General features: G+C 34.9%; 1 protein-coding gene across 1 annotated transcript; it reads right to left on the bottom strand.

Annotated features, from left to right (window-relative positions):
• Positions 1-11,219: 11,219 nt before the first annotated feature.
• Positions 11,220-13,095, bottom strand: LOC105451461 (FGFR1 oncogene partner 2 homolog). The gene is made up of 4 exons (XM_011691913.1): positions 12,796-13,095; positions 12,183-12,317; positions 11,815-12,066; positions 11,220-11,639 (listed from the first exon to the last, which is right to left on the bottom strand). Exons 2-4 carry the CDS (start codon positions 12,315-12,317, stop codon positions 11,412-11,414), a joined length of 615 nt encoding a protein of 204 aa, XP_011690215.1. The 5' UTR covers positions 12,796-13,095; the 3' UTR covers positions 11,220-11,411.
• Between the last annotated feature and the right edge of the window lie 1,919 nt (positions 13,096-15,014).

Below are 15,014 nucleotides of genomic sequence, written 5' to 3'. Positions count from 1 at the left end.
ACTTGAGAAATATTTTCATAAATTCTTTAAAGAATTAATCGTTCATCACAATAGTCTTATGCGAATTATATTTATAGAACAAAAGGGCGTAGTTCGCAATACTATTTTGTAATATAATATAATAATGAAGTATTAATATTATAATGATGAAACTCAGTGGTCGTATTATTATTCGTCAAACGTGATCTATTGTTAAAATAAAAAATGATATTTTAATTGCAGCTGCAGGGCGTCATACTCAGCGCATTCTAAATTTATATAATTATAAGTGTAATTGATATAATTATGAGTATTGATATAAAAAAATAATTGTCATACTCAGTGCACTGTAAATTTATATAATTATGAGTTATTGATAAAAAAATAAACACAATAACCTTGGCAATAGCGTATAGCTCTTATCTCTTCGATTGTCAAGTTATATCAATCAAAGATAATGTGTTCTTTCTCAATGAAAGTGACTATTTTATGGCCAATTTAACACGACTGATTATAAATACATTACTGTTACTCTAATTGTAAAGCCGTAATCACACTAGCGATTGGGATTGAGATTGGATTGAAATTTTATCGATCAGAAGGAAAATAAGTATAATATCAAGTGAATTCAATAAATTTTGCTTTGATTGGTCAAATCCCAATCCAATCTCAATCTAATCGCTAGTATGATTACGGCTTTAGTTATTATAGTTATAGCGTATTATAGTTGAATTGCTTATCGATCAAAGCGTTGCCAAGTGACAGTCCTTATCTAATCAGCTTTTCTCTCGAGCCGCATAATTTTAAGGCCCTAGCGCGTTTTCCTCCTCCCTCTTCTCGTACACAATTTTTTTTCTCATCTCCTCTCGTGACTTTGAAAATCGGTGAAGCGCCGCGCCGCGCGCCCGCGGCAACGCGGGCCCGGCCGGGTCGCAATAAAAAATAAGCGACGTGTACCCCACATATAGGGCGTGGGTTTATCTGCATTAGGCGAGTGTTAGTGGGTCGGCAACCCGCAAACCGGTCCTTGGGATCACGTGGAATGTTAGCCCGTGACGGCGATGTTGCCACGTGTATTGTGCGTGATTTCCTAAAACTGCATCTACGCGCGGCGGCGCGGTCGCACTGGTCGCAGCCCACCGTGCCTGGCTGTGTGTACACGCTCACGTACGCACGCACGCACGCACGCACTCACGCACACGTGTACGCACACGTGCGTGGCCCCGTACGCATGTGATTTTTCCCGACCTATTCGCTCGCGGCCGATGCTCCTTCGCCCTCTTCGTCTTCTTTTTGGCCAACGGTGCGTTTAGGCACCAAAAAATTCTCGTGTACGATTCTCGAACGCACGAGAGTTACGACTGCCTTGTAATATACTGCAGTCGTGAATTAAATTACAATACGTGCCATACCGTGCGAATTTTTAAATAATTAAATTAAATTTTCAGTAGCGGAAAACAAAAGTTACGCGTATTATCGAGATAAAAATATAAAAAATGTAAAGTCATGTAATGTCTCTTCAAGGAAATGGAGAAGACAGTAGTAGTTTTTCATTTATGGCTGTGTTATAATTCATTGTCTGTGCGGAAAATCATGCATGTGTGCGCCATAGATTTTCAACATTAATAATGAATATTGGAAGCAGCCCGTGTAGAGCGAGTGTATATTTAAGTTAAGCATTTATGCAAATGCGAGGGTACGGGTATCTAACAGAATATCGCGCATTCTTAACCGATGTTATCGTACACTGATGTTGTTATAACTATTTGCTGTAGCCATAGGTATAATTTTGAAATTGTTCCTTTCAATGTTCGACACTTTTGTAAAATTGTTATCATACGAAATCGAAGCAAATGATAAACTTCGTTCAAGACTTAACTATTGTTCTCATATCATTCATTTCGGATCATTATCTTTAACTTTTTTCCCCTATATACATATAGAAATATTGGCTATATATAGAGATATTGCATTATCAACAATTTCAATGGCTAATCACTTGCATTGTCAACAATTGTCAATGGCGAATCACCTATATCTAAAGATATACCTATTTGAACGCGATAAACTTGTTTACGAGGGAAAAGGAACTTTCTTAAAACGGAATACCAAATTTCTACATCACAACGCTTCGTAGATTTTTTTGATGACGTTAGGAATGCGTTAACGTTCGACGTTATGCTATCGAGATTCGGAGCGTGTCCGACAGTTTGGCCGTACGTGCTCACCGTGTGGAAAATACTCAAGTACAAAATCGTGATAAGTCAACGACAGATTGCGCAATGTCAAAGTAGCCGAAAGTAAGAGATTACATCCTAAACTTTTAGAGAATCCTTTTAAACTGCGCATGAATATTTCACGCAGCCACGTCGAATGTAGGTATACGTCTTTGCGCGAGAACATATTTTTACACAACCACCACTATCTCTTATCAACCTTCAAGGATTACGGCTCTTCCGAGCTTATACGGATATCTATACATATGATAGCCCGCGGCTAATTATAAGACGATCACGTCCCTTGCGTGGTCGAAAAGATTAAATAAATTTAAGATTTATCATATGTTAAAGATAGGAAATAGTTCATGCATAAAAGGAAAAAATCAGTAATCATTGATCAAAGAATCTCTTTGTGTTTATTTCAAAATATAATTGTGACACTGGAATTACATAATTATTTGATATTAAATCTTGTTCGAGTTGTAATTATTAATCAGTCAATCTCAAATATTTGTGAAAAAAATTTTAATCTATGAAGAAATGGGGAATTGCTTAGATAGATAAACTTATGAAAATGATAGAATGTTTAGAATTTATCGATCGCTTTAAAAAAAGACTGTCGAGTGTCAGTCCGAAAATTTCTATTCTTTTTGCACGAGCATCCCGTTAAGTGATACCTGCAGTGTAAAAAAATTAATTCATTATAATTGTATTTTAAAAAATACTTAATTTAAAAATTACTTAATTACTTAATAGAGAGACATTCGTATGAGATACGTCACACGTCGAATAGCATTTGAGGCATTAATGACATCGTTTTTCACAACGACACGCTATATTAAAATATGAGAAAAAAAGTACGCAATTGCATTGTACGAAGTGTCGTGTATCAGGAAAAAGGAAAAAAGAAGGGAGGAGGGAGAAAGAGAGAAGACGACTGCGCGTACAGTCACAAACATAGATTTCTCGGGGGATCGCACCGGAATGCAGATTCGCGGAAGGAGGATGTCCCGGTCACGTGTGTGCGATTTCAGCACGTAACGCGGCCTTGTAACACTTCCGCGATGGTGGAATCTAGTTGAACGAAAAAAAAGAGAAGAAAGGAAAGAGAAAAGAAATAAGGAGAGAAGAGCAAGAGAAGAACGCCGACTCGCAATCTGGGAGAAACTGGTTTCTATTTGCGGGCTTCTGCCCGTTCGACAACCCCGAATGTACCGGGCGGTCGATGCACCGGGCGCTCTTCGGGCTCAACGACTTTTTCTAAGAGGCGGAGCAACGACTCTACATATTCCACTATATTTGAGAGGGAGAAAGAGAGAGGGAAGGACAGGAAAAAGAAAGAGAGAACGAGAGAGAGAGAATAAGATCCGCGCGCCATGCTAGAGGAATCACGGCAAATTTTAGTCCAAGTTCATTACTTTGTTTGCTTCTCCTCTCGTTAATTATACAAACATGCAAAGTTGGTCATGCGACCGATTAATTGCGGCATTTGATGCTAAATCTACCTGCCAAAGTAAATATGCAATGCTCATTATCAAGATTTAATAAAGGCTCGACTTTCGCGGTGGGAAGAGGCGACTGATTTTTAGGGGGTTGCGCTTAGAAAGTAATGTATCGTAATGACAGGATTTTGTTACACGCAGGATCGATGGCAAGTGAAATCAAAGATCAAGAACCGAGGATATGATACGCCACTTTGGCATAACCTCAGACAAAATCCAGTCAAATAATTTTCATTGATGCCAAGCGAGAATTGCATAGATATTCTAAAACTAATGTCAGTATTAAATATTAGTAAAACTTAAAAATAAATGTCATTAAAAGAATAATACAAAGTTAGCAATTAGGAACATAAAGCAATTTGGGAAAAAGGAAGATGCGGGGAGGCGGTAAGTGGTACTGTCCCTGAACAAGGGTCAACATCCGCAGAGGCAGAAAATCCATGATCGCCGATCGGGTCGAAAGGAGCAGCGACTCACGGCTGTAACAGGTGCCGCGTAGCGAGATAGCGCAGGAAACGCAAGCCGGTCATTGTCGGTTCCAAGGGCACGCCGCTATAAAAAAAACCCTTCTATCGCAACCAAGAACGCGGCGTATAAAAAGAGAGCTCATGGGAAAACGAAGAGGACGGAGAAAGAGAGAGAGAGAGAGAGAGAGAGAGAGAGAGAGAAAATGAGAAAATGTGGGAGGGGGAGAGGGAGGTTGACCTTGATGGATAGGGTTGTCCAATGAGGATCCCGAAAAAGAACGAACCGCGTAGATGCGTGAATTGTACAGCACCGCTTGTCGGCCCTTTTCCGTGTAAGTCACTTTCCCCACGTGCGTGTACACGTGCGTGTGTAGACGTGAGCGTGTGCGCCGGATATACAGGGTGTCCGATCACGTTTGTCTCAGCTGGCCAGAAGAAAGAAACGGAATTGAGAGGAACCGTTTTCTCACCGAATTCCTCTTGTATATTCTCGCAAAATGCATGTCAACTCTTTTTTTTGTATCAAACGCAGTCGCTGGCAATTAGGTGTCCCGTATAGAAAACAGTTTCTTAAAACGGAATTCTTGCACACACAATTTCCCGACGGGAAGCCCAAAGCAAAAAAAAAGGAAAAAAAGGGTTTAGAAAGCAATTCTTTGAATCTAAATTCGTTAGAAAAATTTTATTGCTTCAAAAATATTATATTTTGTCTGAAAACTGATACGTTTGGTTGTAAATTTTTTTGTTAGCATGTGGGTCGATTTTTTAAAGTAGAGTTACTTATTCGACAGGTTTCACAATATATACTATTGCTGCAAATACTCGACGTATCCCATACGAACCTCTTTAATTAAATATTTTTTTAATACAATTAATGAACAATAATAATGAAATAATTTTTTATATCACTTAACGTGTTGTTCATGCAAAAAAGAAAAAATTTTCGAACAGACATTTGATAATCTTTTAATTTGAAAGCGGACATCGTAAATTCTTACATTTTCTATTTTAAATTTATCTGCCAAAGCGGTATAGTCCCTCATTTCTTCATAGATTAGAATTTTTTTACAAATGTTTGGCATCGAGATTAATTCACTGCCAAGCATTTTTGTAATTTGGTGATGTCCCGCAATTGTATTACGAGTTAAAGAGATGCAACTATTTTAGAAAGTCGCATAACTATGGTCTTATCTATATCTTATCTCCTTTCTCATCCTATTTGTTCTCGACATGATCTCCTAATTCTATATGATAATTTTTTACCAAACTTCTTTAAAGAAATGCATGTTGTTTTATATGTTGCATATTTACTCAAGATAAGTATGTATTTTTATAGTTACATTTTGATAAACAATTTGGTAAATATCCGGGCGACCTTTCCGAAAGTTCCAGTTTCGTTTCCGGCCACTTTCTTTGATCAATAATAACTGATTTTCTCTTATCAACTATTTCTTTTCTCTAACATATGATAAATCTTAAATTTACTTAATCTTTTCAAATATGCGAAGTCATTTTGGCCGCGGGTGTACGTATCCATAAGCCCAGAAGAGCCGTAATCTCTGAAGACCGATAAAGGATAGTGGTGATAGTGTAAAAATGATTAACTTAATGTCCAATGGGAGTGGAAGTGCAGAGACACCCCGTATATATATATGTATAGTTAACTGCAATCCGAAGCCGGTTTAAAGTTTCCACGTTACCCCGCTCCCTAGATCGAGTTGGCATCGGGGCACCATGTCCCTCCCTCTGCGTGCAGCATGCATGCGCCCTTGTGTACAGCCGGGTGCGTTAATGACGCACAGAACGACGCGGGTTGCAGCCGGCGGCGGTCAAATTTTTCCGAGCGGCATGCAACAAGATCGAAGCGTGTTTCTACGCGATTTATCGCAATTCACATATAATTGCGCGCAATAAACCGCGCGTCTCGTCGCGGTCGCACGCGAAGAACGCGAGATAGCACCGCGACGAGGCGAACTCTCTCTCTGTGAACTTGAACGCACCATTTAATGTGCCCAATGATATCAATTTCTTCGTAATTGCGCGGGACAATAGCACCCTCGAATTATTGTATGTATGTGTACGCCCTGACGTTTATATTGAACGTCGCGGGAGAGATGAGACTGTTTCAAAAAGGTCATTGTCCAGATACTTAAATATTATTAGCAAAAAATGTAAATATAAAAATATTTATTTATTTTGAGTAAGTATGCAACGTAGGACAACGTACATTCCTTTAAAGGAGTTTGCAAAAAATCCCCACAAAATTGAGAGTTCATTTAACAAGCACGATGAGAAACTAAAGTAGACGAGATAATACCAAGTTATTCACCTTTTAGTCCGGAAGACTGCTGGCTTTTTTTCACTTATTTCACCAAATTTACTTTATGAATTTTATTGTTATACTGAAGTAGACGAAATGTGCTGAAATGTCGGTCTGGCAGTGTTGCTGCGGGACGGGGCAAGATGATACTCCCACAACCTTGTAAAAAAAAAAGCAATGCACTCACGTTATAGTACCAAGGCTAGAACTTTTTTTACTAATTATTGACTTTATTATAAATGATATAATCACAGTCTGACAGCGGTCCGTCGGGACGTGACGTGATGGCAGGCCTTCAATTTTGTAAAAAAAATAATGCTCTAACGTCAAAGTACCAAAGCTGAAATTTTGTGTGATGACAATTAATAGTAATGTAAGAATATCAATTACGGTCAAAGCAGATCTTAATGTTTAATAATATTTATTCGTGAATTTTACAATTTTCAATTCATGCAAACTGCGCGCCGAATATTGTCGGTCTTGAAACGCAGTTCTAAACTGAATCCGGAATACATAATATTACATGTTAAATTGACAAGCAATTTAATAATTTTGATGCTAATGAGCATCTATTTAATTCCCGTAAAATAACCTACTGAAAAATATTAGCCCGGATTTAAATCTGGATCTCTCAACTTTCCGGGCGAGCGTTCGACTACCGGCATGTGGCAATATTTATCGCAATAACCAAAAAATCTTTGAAAAGAACATCTTTTTCAGGCGATATGTAGATAAATATTGTGTAACAATTAATTAAATAAATGCTCATTAGCATCAAAATTATTAAATTGCTTGTTAATTTATAACATGTAATATTACGTATTCCGGATTCAATTTAGAACTTCAAGATCGACAATATTCGGCGCACAGTTTGCATGAGCTGAATATTGTAAAATTCACGAATAAATATTATTAAACATCAAGAGCCGTTTTGATCGTAATTGACATTTTTATATCACTATTAAATGTCATCACAAAAAATTTCAGCTTTGACACTATAACGATAAAGTATTATTTTTTTACAAAGTTGAGGGCATGCCATCACGTCATGTCCCGACGAATTGCTGCCAAACTATGATTATATCATTTTTAATAAAATCAATAATTAGTGAAAAAAGTTCTAGCTTTGGTACTATGACGTGAGTGCATTGTTTTTTTTACAAGATTGTGGGCGTACCGTCTGGCCCTGTCCCGCAACGCCACTGCCAGACCGTCATTTCAGCAATCGTCTACTTCAATATAACGATAAAATTCATAAAGTAAGTTTGGTGAAATGAGTAAAGAAAAGCCAGCTGCCTCCCGGACTATTTTATCGACTCTCTAAAATACAAAGCTACATTCAGAAAAATGTACTTTTATATTTTTCATAATTTATTATATGCATTTATGTCTTTATTTTTGCACATTTTCAAAAAAAATCACGACTGATGATTCATCTGTTTCGGAATCGATATTCATGTATGATAATTTTCTGAGAAATCGTTATCTGATTTCTTCACAAATAATTTAGGAAAGAGTATCTCTCAATAAGAAAGAGATAAAAAAAGGATAGAAATGTCCTTGAAACTCATTGTTGGTTATTGTCTGGATAATATTATTATCAAAATGTAAATATAAAAATATTTATTTATCTTGAGTAAGTATGAAACGTAGGACAACGTACATTCCTTTCAAGGAGTTTGCAAAAAATTCCCACAAAATTAAGAGATCATATAACAAGCACGGTGAGAAAGGAGACGAGATAATACCATAGTTATTCACCTTTTAACGACTTCCTAAAATATAAAGTTGCATTCAGGAAAATGTATACTTTTACATTTTTCGTACTTTATTATATGTACTTATGTCTTTATTTTTGCACATTTTCAAAAAAAATCACGACTGATGATTCATCCGTTTCGAAATCGATTCATACATGGTAATTTTCTGAAAAATCGTTATCTGATTTCTACAAATAATTTAGGAAGGAGTATCTCTCAAAAGGAAAGGGATAAAAAAAGGATAGAAACGTCCTTAGAACTCATTGTTGGTCATTGTCCGGATACTTAAATATTATTATCAAAATGTAAATATAAAAATATTTATTTATTTTGAGTAAGTATGCAACGTAGAGCAACGTACACATTCCTTTCAAGGAGTTTGCAAAAAATTCTTACAAAATTAAAAGGTCATATAACAAGCACGGTGAAAAACTGAAAGGAGATAGTACCATAGTTATTCACCTTTTTATGACTCTCTAAAATACAAAATTGCATTCAGGAAAATGTACTTTTACATTTTTCGTATTTTATTATATGTACTTATGTCTTTATTTTTGCACATTTTCAGAAAAAAATCACGACTGATGATTCATCCGTTTCGGAATCGATTTATGTATGGTAATTCTCTGAGAAATCGTTACCTGATTTCTTCGCAAATAATTTAGGAAGGAGTATCTCTCAAAAGGAAAGGGATAAAAAAGATAGAAACGTCCTTGGAAATCACGTCGTGAAACCATCCTCAGGATGCATTTAACATTGACAACACGTAATATTCGCAACAATGAGAAAAAAGCATTGAACGTTTCGACATACCTACTTTGCCCGTATTGTCGTAAGGAGCGAAGGTTTGTTTTCTGCAAGCGATTTCCGAAAGAGTTATGTACAAGGGTTACGTATAAAGTTACGAAAAGAATAAAAAGAATATGTGAAAGTTAGACTGAATGTTCTTTTTTCCCTGTCAAGTATGAAAAATGCAGAGAAAAAAATCCGTAATAGTAAAAGGGTTGAAGATATAAATTTCGGAAAAACAAGAGAGTTCCTGTTTCATAAGATTCAGTTCGCAAATAACTGAAACGTCGTAAAAAATCCTTTATTTTCATATCGTCAGACAAAGGTATGTAAACAGAAGTTATAGCTAAAATATAGGAAGGTGGACAGATTTTTTTTTTCGTATTCGTACGAACATATTTCTAATTATTCATTGCTAGTTCGTACGAAATCTACGTCGTCTATATATTAAGAAAATAGTATGGAGTATAGTGTAGAGTAATTCATAAGTATGGCATTAGAGAAAGAAATTAAAAGGTAAAAGAAAGCTTTTGCTTATATGACTTGCTCAATATGTCCACAATTATTCTCAATAAAAAAAATTAGTTATTCAGTCAAGAAACTTATAGTTAATAATGTGAAGGATAATAACATTATATGCTCAATACGATGCGACATACACACGCGCGCGCGCACACGTACAAGTACATATAAATACAGGATCCCACCATTGTATCGAAATGTCTCGAAAAGTACAAAAATAAAAAATATGAAAAAATGTTCCAGACAAAAGTTGTACGATCTGAAAGGGGACAAATAATAAAAAAATTAATTAATTATCAAAAAAATCAATTTTTCAAGGATTTCTTGATAATTGTAATTTAATAATCTTTATACACAGAATAATGAGACGAATCAATTGATTTAAAGAAAAATCTCAGTTGCTTTTAAAAAAAATTGCAATATGCAATTACATTTTTTTAAATTATCATGAACAATTATCAAGAAATCAATAGTTTATTCTTTCATATTTTATATTGATAAATCGAAATATGATAAAGTATAAAATATCTATGTACTATTGATTTATCAATAGCTTTACCTAATACTTTATATGCAAAATAATCAAAGAAATCATACTATGTAAAAAAATATCATAATTCTATTTAAAAAATGGCGATACTGTTCATATAACCTTGAAAAATTGATTTTTTTTCAAAAATTAATTTACCATTATTTGTCCCCCTTCAGACCATGCAACTTTATCTAAAACGTGTCATCTTTTATACTTTTCGAGACATTTCGCTTGCCCATGATAATTGTAAAAAATATGTAGTTGTATATTGGAAATTGCGGAAGTTAAAATAGGACACTCGATCTGTATATTGAGTAATGCCGATCATATTCATGAAGTTGTTTTTTACACATTGCGCTTAATATTTAAATTAGTACATTTTTTAAATTTTTAAAATGTAGAAAGTGTTCCAAAAAAAAATAGCGATCATAAATCTTACATAGACGATCGACCCTTTACACCCTTCCAAACGTATTTTTTTTTTGCTCTCTTTTTACCCTTTTTTACTTTATGGACATTTTTATGGAACACCGATTCTTGCAGAGAAAGTTTTTAATTCGAAGGATAATGTTAAAAAAGGAAAGAGTTGTTTCGCTTTCAAGAAAAATAAAGTAACCCTTTGCAAAAGAATCTTTTGAAGATACACTGAAATAAGATTCAAAGGTTTTTGAAGAAAAAAAAATTGCCGAAAATGCTAAAACGATATTTATCATCAAATCAATAGTATTTGACAAACAACATTATGCAATAAATTATTAGAAGCGTAAAATTGTTTTGCGGAAACTAAAAAAAAGTAGTTTCCAAAGTTTTTTTCAGCAAATGGATAATTATCCTATCGAACAAATTGATCTAGCGTAAAAATTAAAAGCGAAAAAATTATTTTTAACGTTATTTTTCTGCAACCCTACTTAACTATGTGTATATTAAACAATATTTTGCGTTTTGTGACATGGATTATAAAAAATAATTTTTTAAAATCATATGGTTTCAAAAAAATTCGTTTAAGATAAAAATCGAAGAAAATGTTTGAGCTGCATGATTTAAACACTATCTTTTTTCCATGAAAAAATGCATTTTATAGGAGTACATTTACGATAATCTCGATAAAGGATAAATCATAAAATAAATATATGTTGCAAACAGCTTGTACAATTTATTTTACAAATATTTAATATACTACAACTTGCACATACACTTCTTACTATGTATAATAGATTCTATCTAGTAAGTAATAGAATATGTCATGAGTTTGTGTGTGAAATAAATACTGGTAAACTTTTTTTATAAAAAAGGATCGAAAGCTCTAGGAGCAGATATACCTTTAATCTATTGGCGGATCCGTTTGAACGGTTTTGCTTTCTACAGAACATTCTTTATTTAAGGAACCGTATTTATTTGCAATATTTACTATTTCTCGAAGTGTTGCGTTCTCTTCTTTTAACGTATGAAACGCCTCCTTCTCCTTCAATTCATTCTCCTCGTCTAAGGCAGCGGCTGTTTTCATTACGGCTGCCATCTCATTAATTTTCTCCGCTTGACTGGTTATTATCTGTGAATTAACAAAATACACATAAATTAGTAAATTATATATATATACATGCGTAAATTTTATTTCTTTTTGTAGTTTTCAATTAGCAAATTCATTTGATTAAAAATAATAAAAATTTGAAATAGAGAAATATAAAGCTCAATCTATTATTTCGGACAGATACTTTTTGACTTACATTAGCGTATTTTGAATTGTGCATGGATGAATAATCAGTTTTGCTGAGACGTAATAAAGAGGCAGTTTGCTGTCGGTATTTGGACATTATGAGCTCAAGCGCATGCTGATGGTCTTCCAATGCGTTTCTCAATTCCTTGTTTTCTGCTTGTATCTCTCGCAAATGCTTATTTTCCCTTTGGATTCCGGCAATCAATTGCAAGTGCGGCCTCTGCTTTGCTTCCGTGTTTAAAATTTCTACTTCCTCTTGATACTGCAAACATAAAAGCGATCACAATTTATAGCAAACTATTTATAGCGACAATATATGATACACATATCTTTTTAACATTGTAACATATGTATATTTATAAAGTATATAATATCTACCTGCTTCATGTTATCAATTTGTCCACACACAGCCTCTACCTCGCTTATCAGAGTGTCTGCCGTATTCTCATGGTCTGAAATTCGAATGACCAATTTCTTGGCATCCAATATAATCTGCTGAAATGTCAACGACATCTGCAACAAATTAATACAAAATTCTATTTATCCACGAAATAGTAATTACATCATCAGACGTAAATCGCTTAGGATAATATTAATTCTCGGATGTGAATAAAAAAAAAAAAAGATGTTTCGACGAGCAGTAGCCAGTAGGACGCAAGTGCTTCTCATTAGGGCATGTTGATTTTGACTTTTAAATTAAAAGTAAACAAAGTCATTGATATTTCAAGCCAGTGCGCTCGGTAAGCTGGATAAAATCACGAATCTAAATTCCATTTCGATCTGCCTTTCACATTCGACCTGATTGCCGCACGTGCTCGTCTCTCCTTCGCGATACCCCCCTCCCCCCCGTTTCGTTTGCATCCAATTTTCCCTCGAATGTACCACGAGCTGAGGAGAGTCCATTGGAGGCGTCCTCAGAGGGGGATGTCGATCGAGAATCGTCGTCGTCGGCTTCTCGACGCGTTGCATGCCCGATCAAGTATGTACTCACCTTTTGGGGAAGACGATTTCGCCAGGCTCAGTGACGACTCGCGACTCCGTGACACATTCGGTTCCGATTAATCGCCGGTGACGACGCGCCGAGGTTATGCGAGAACAACGCTCGTACCGTGATCCGACTCGTTCGCGAGGGTTGTCCTACGTCCTGCCGTGGTGATATGATGTGGTATTGTGGTCCCGTCCTCGTCGCGTACCATTCCACTCCGCGCGGCGCGGTCGGTGTGCACGTATACACGTCAGCTGTGTGACGCCATGAAGTACTCCGGCAGTACACCGGCGCGCGTGTGTATTGTGTGTAATGTGTATGTAAAGTATACGTGCGCACGCGGAACGCGAGGCGACCGCAAACGATCCGGAAGGGAAAATGGCCGACGCTCGCGATTTGACATTTAACCGGGAACGAAAAAAAGAGTTCTCGTCCCCCGCTCGGTCTTTTTATAGAGAGCCCGGCATTGATTTGCCGTGACGTTTCTCTGATAGCGCGTACATAATTAATACATAATTAATACATAATGAGAGTGGAAGGAAGGTTTGTTTTCTTGCTAAAGATAAAATCTATTACTGGTATCAATTATTTCCGCGAGATTTCATCAGGGATTTATGTAATGAATTTAATCGAAGAAAAAAGAGAAAAAAAAGAAAAACGAAAGATAAGAGCATGGAGGAATATAAAGGAAGTATATGATGTAGTTTTGGATGAGAGAAGTGAAATTTGAAAAGCAAATTGTTGATTAATCAGAGATAGCTGCATATATACATATACACATATAATATTATAATATTATAATATATATGATATAGGCATACTCAAAATTATTTTTACGTGTCGTAAACATTTTTTTGTTGAAAGGCTTTATCCGCGTTCTTAGATATTTTAACTTTGTGTTATATTAACTCTTGCCGTCATAAACATTGATTATATGTCTATTCACGACGAGATACTATTAAAAGTATCACCAGAGAAACTGTTAAAGACCGTCAGTCCAGGGCAAATTTTTGTGCCAGCCAAAGGACTCAGAGGTAATTGCAGAGTGTCGATGTATCGACTTTTGACATAAATTGCGATTTATTTGAATAATGCATTAATAAGATCATGATTTTTATTATATAAATAAGTATGAATACTTATAATTCTTATAATATCAAATATATTGGTGCAAAATTACATTTTTTTCTAACTATTTTACCATCTCTCTGGATAATCAAACACGTATGGTAATTAAAAATGCAGTAGCAATATATAGTTATAATACAGATGAATTACAATATGTATGTACATGTCTAGAAAACATTGATCTAATAATAAATCATTAAATTAACATTATATTATTGACTAATTGCTTAAATTTTAGCAATTATACTAAACAGCTACGCTAACTCCAGTAAGGAGTGTCGGTCTTTAATAGTATCTTACCGGTAAAAATATTAAAGACCGACATTCTTATGGGAGTTAGCGTAGCTGTTTAGTGATTGCTAAAATTTAAGCAATTAGTCAGTAATATAATATTAATTTAAAGATTTATTATTAGATTAATGTTTTTTAGACATGTAAATAATTGTAATTCATCTATATTATATATATCTTTATGATAGTTAATTTTATTTAAAACTGCATTTTTATAGTTACCATCCGTGTTTGATTATCCAGAGAGATGGTAAAACAGTTGGAAAAAAATGTAATTTTGAGACAATATATATGATAATATAGTATTATAAGTATTCATATTTATTTATAAAGCATTTATATAATAAAAATAATGATTTTAATCATATATTATTCAAATAAATCGCAAATTTATGTCAAAAGTCGATAACATCGGCATTCTGCAATTACTTCCGGGCCCTTTGGATACTGTTACAGACCGTCAGCTCTGGGTAAATTTTTTGTTCCAGCAAATGGGCCCGGTGGGCCCGAATAGGTAATTGCAAAGTATCAATGTTATCGACTTTTAACATAAATTTGCGATTTATTTGAATAATACGTTATTAAGAGAATCCTAAATCCTAGATCAAACTCCAAAAATCCGCTGTTTTACCGACAATTTGTGAGTATGTATGCGTGCGATATTGATGTAGTAGTGTGTAGTGATGTGTCATGTTTATTACCACATCAATATATCTCACGCATACATATACACAAATTTGTCGGTTACCAATATATCTTTATTTAGGTTTCTATACTTAATTCTAACGACTCACATATACTCATTT

Source organism: Wasmannia auropunctata, unplaced genomic scaffold, assembly GCF_000956235.1.
Source record: "Wasmannia auropunctata unplaced genomic scaffold, wasmannia.A_1.0 LD336051.1, whole genome shotgun sequence".
NCBI classification, from domain to species: domain Eukaryota; kingdom Metazoa; phylum Arthropoda; class Insecta; order Hymenoptera; family Formicidae; genus Wasmannia; species Wasmannia auropunctata.
Note: the sequence above shows the minus strand (reverse complement) of the source record. Positions and strands in the feature narration are given on the sequence as shown.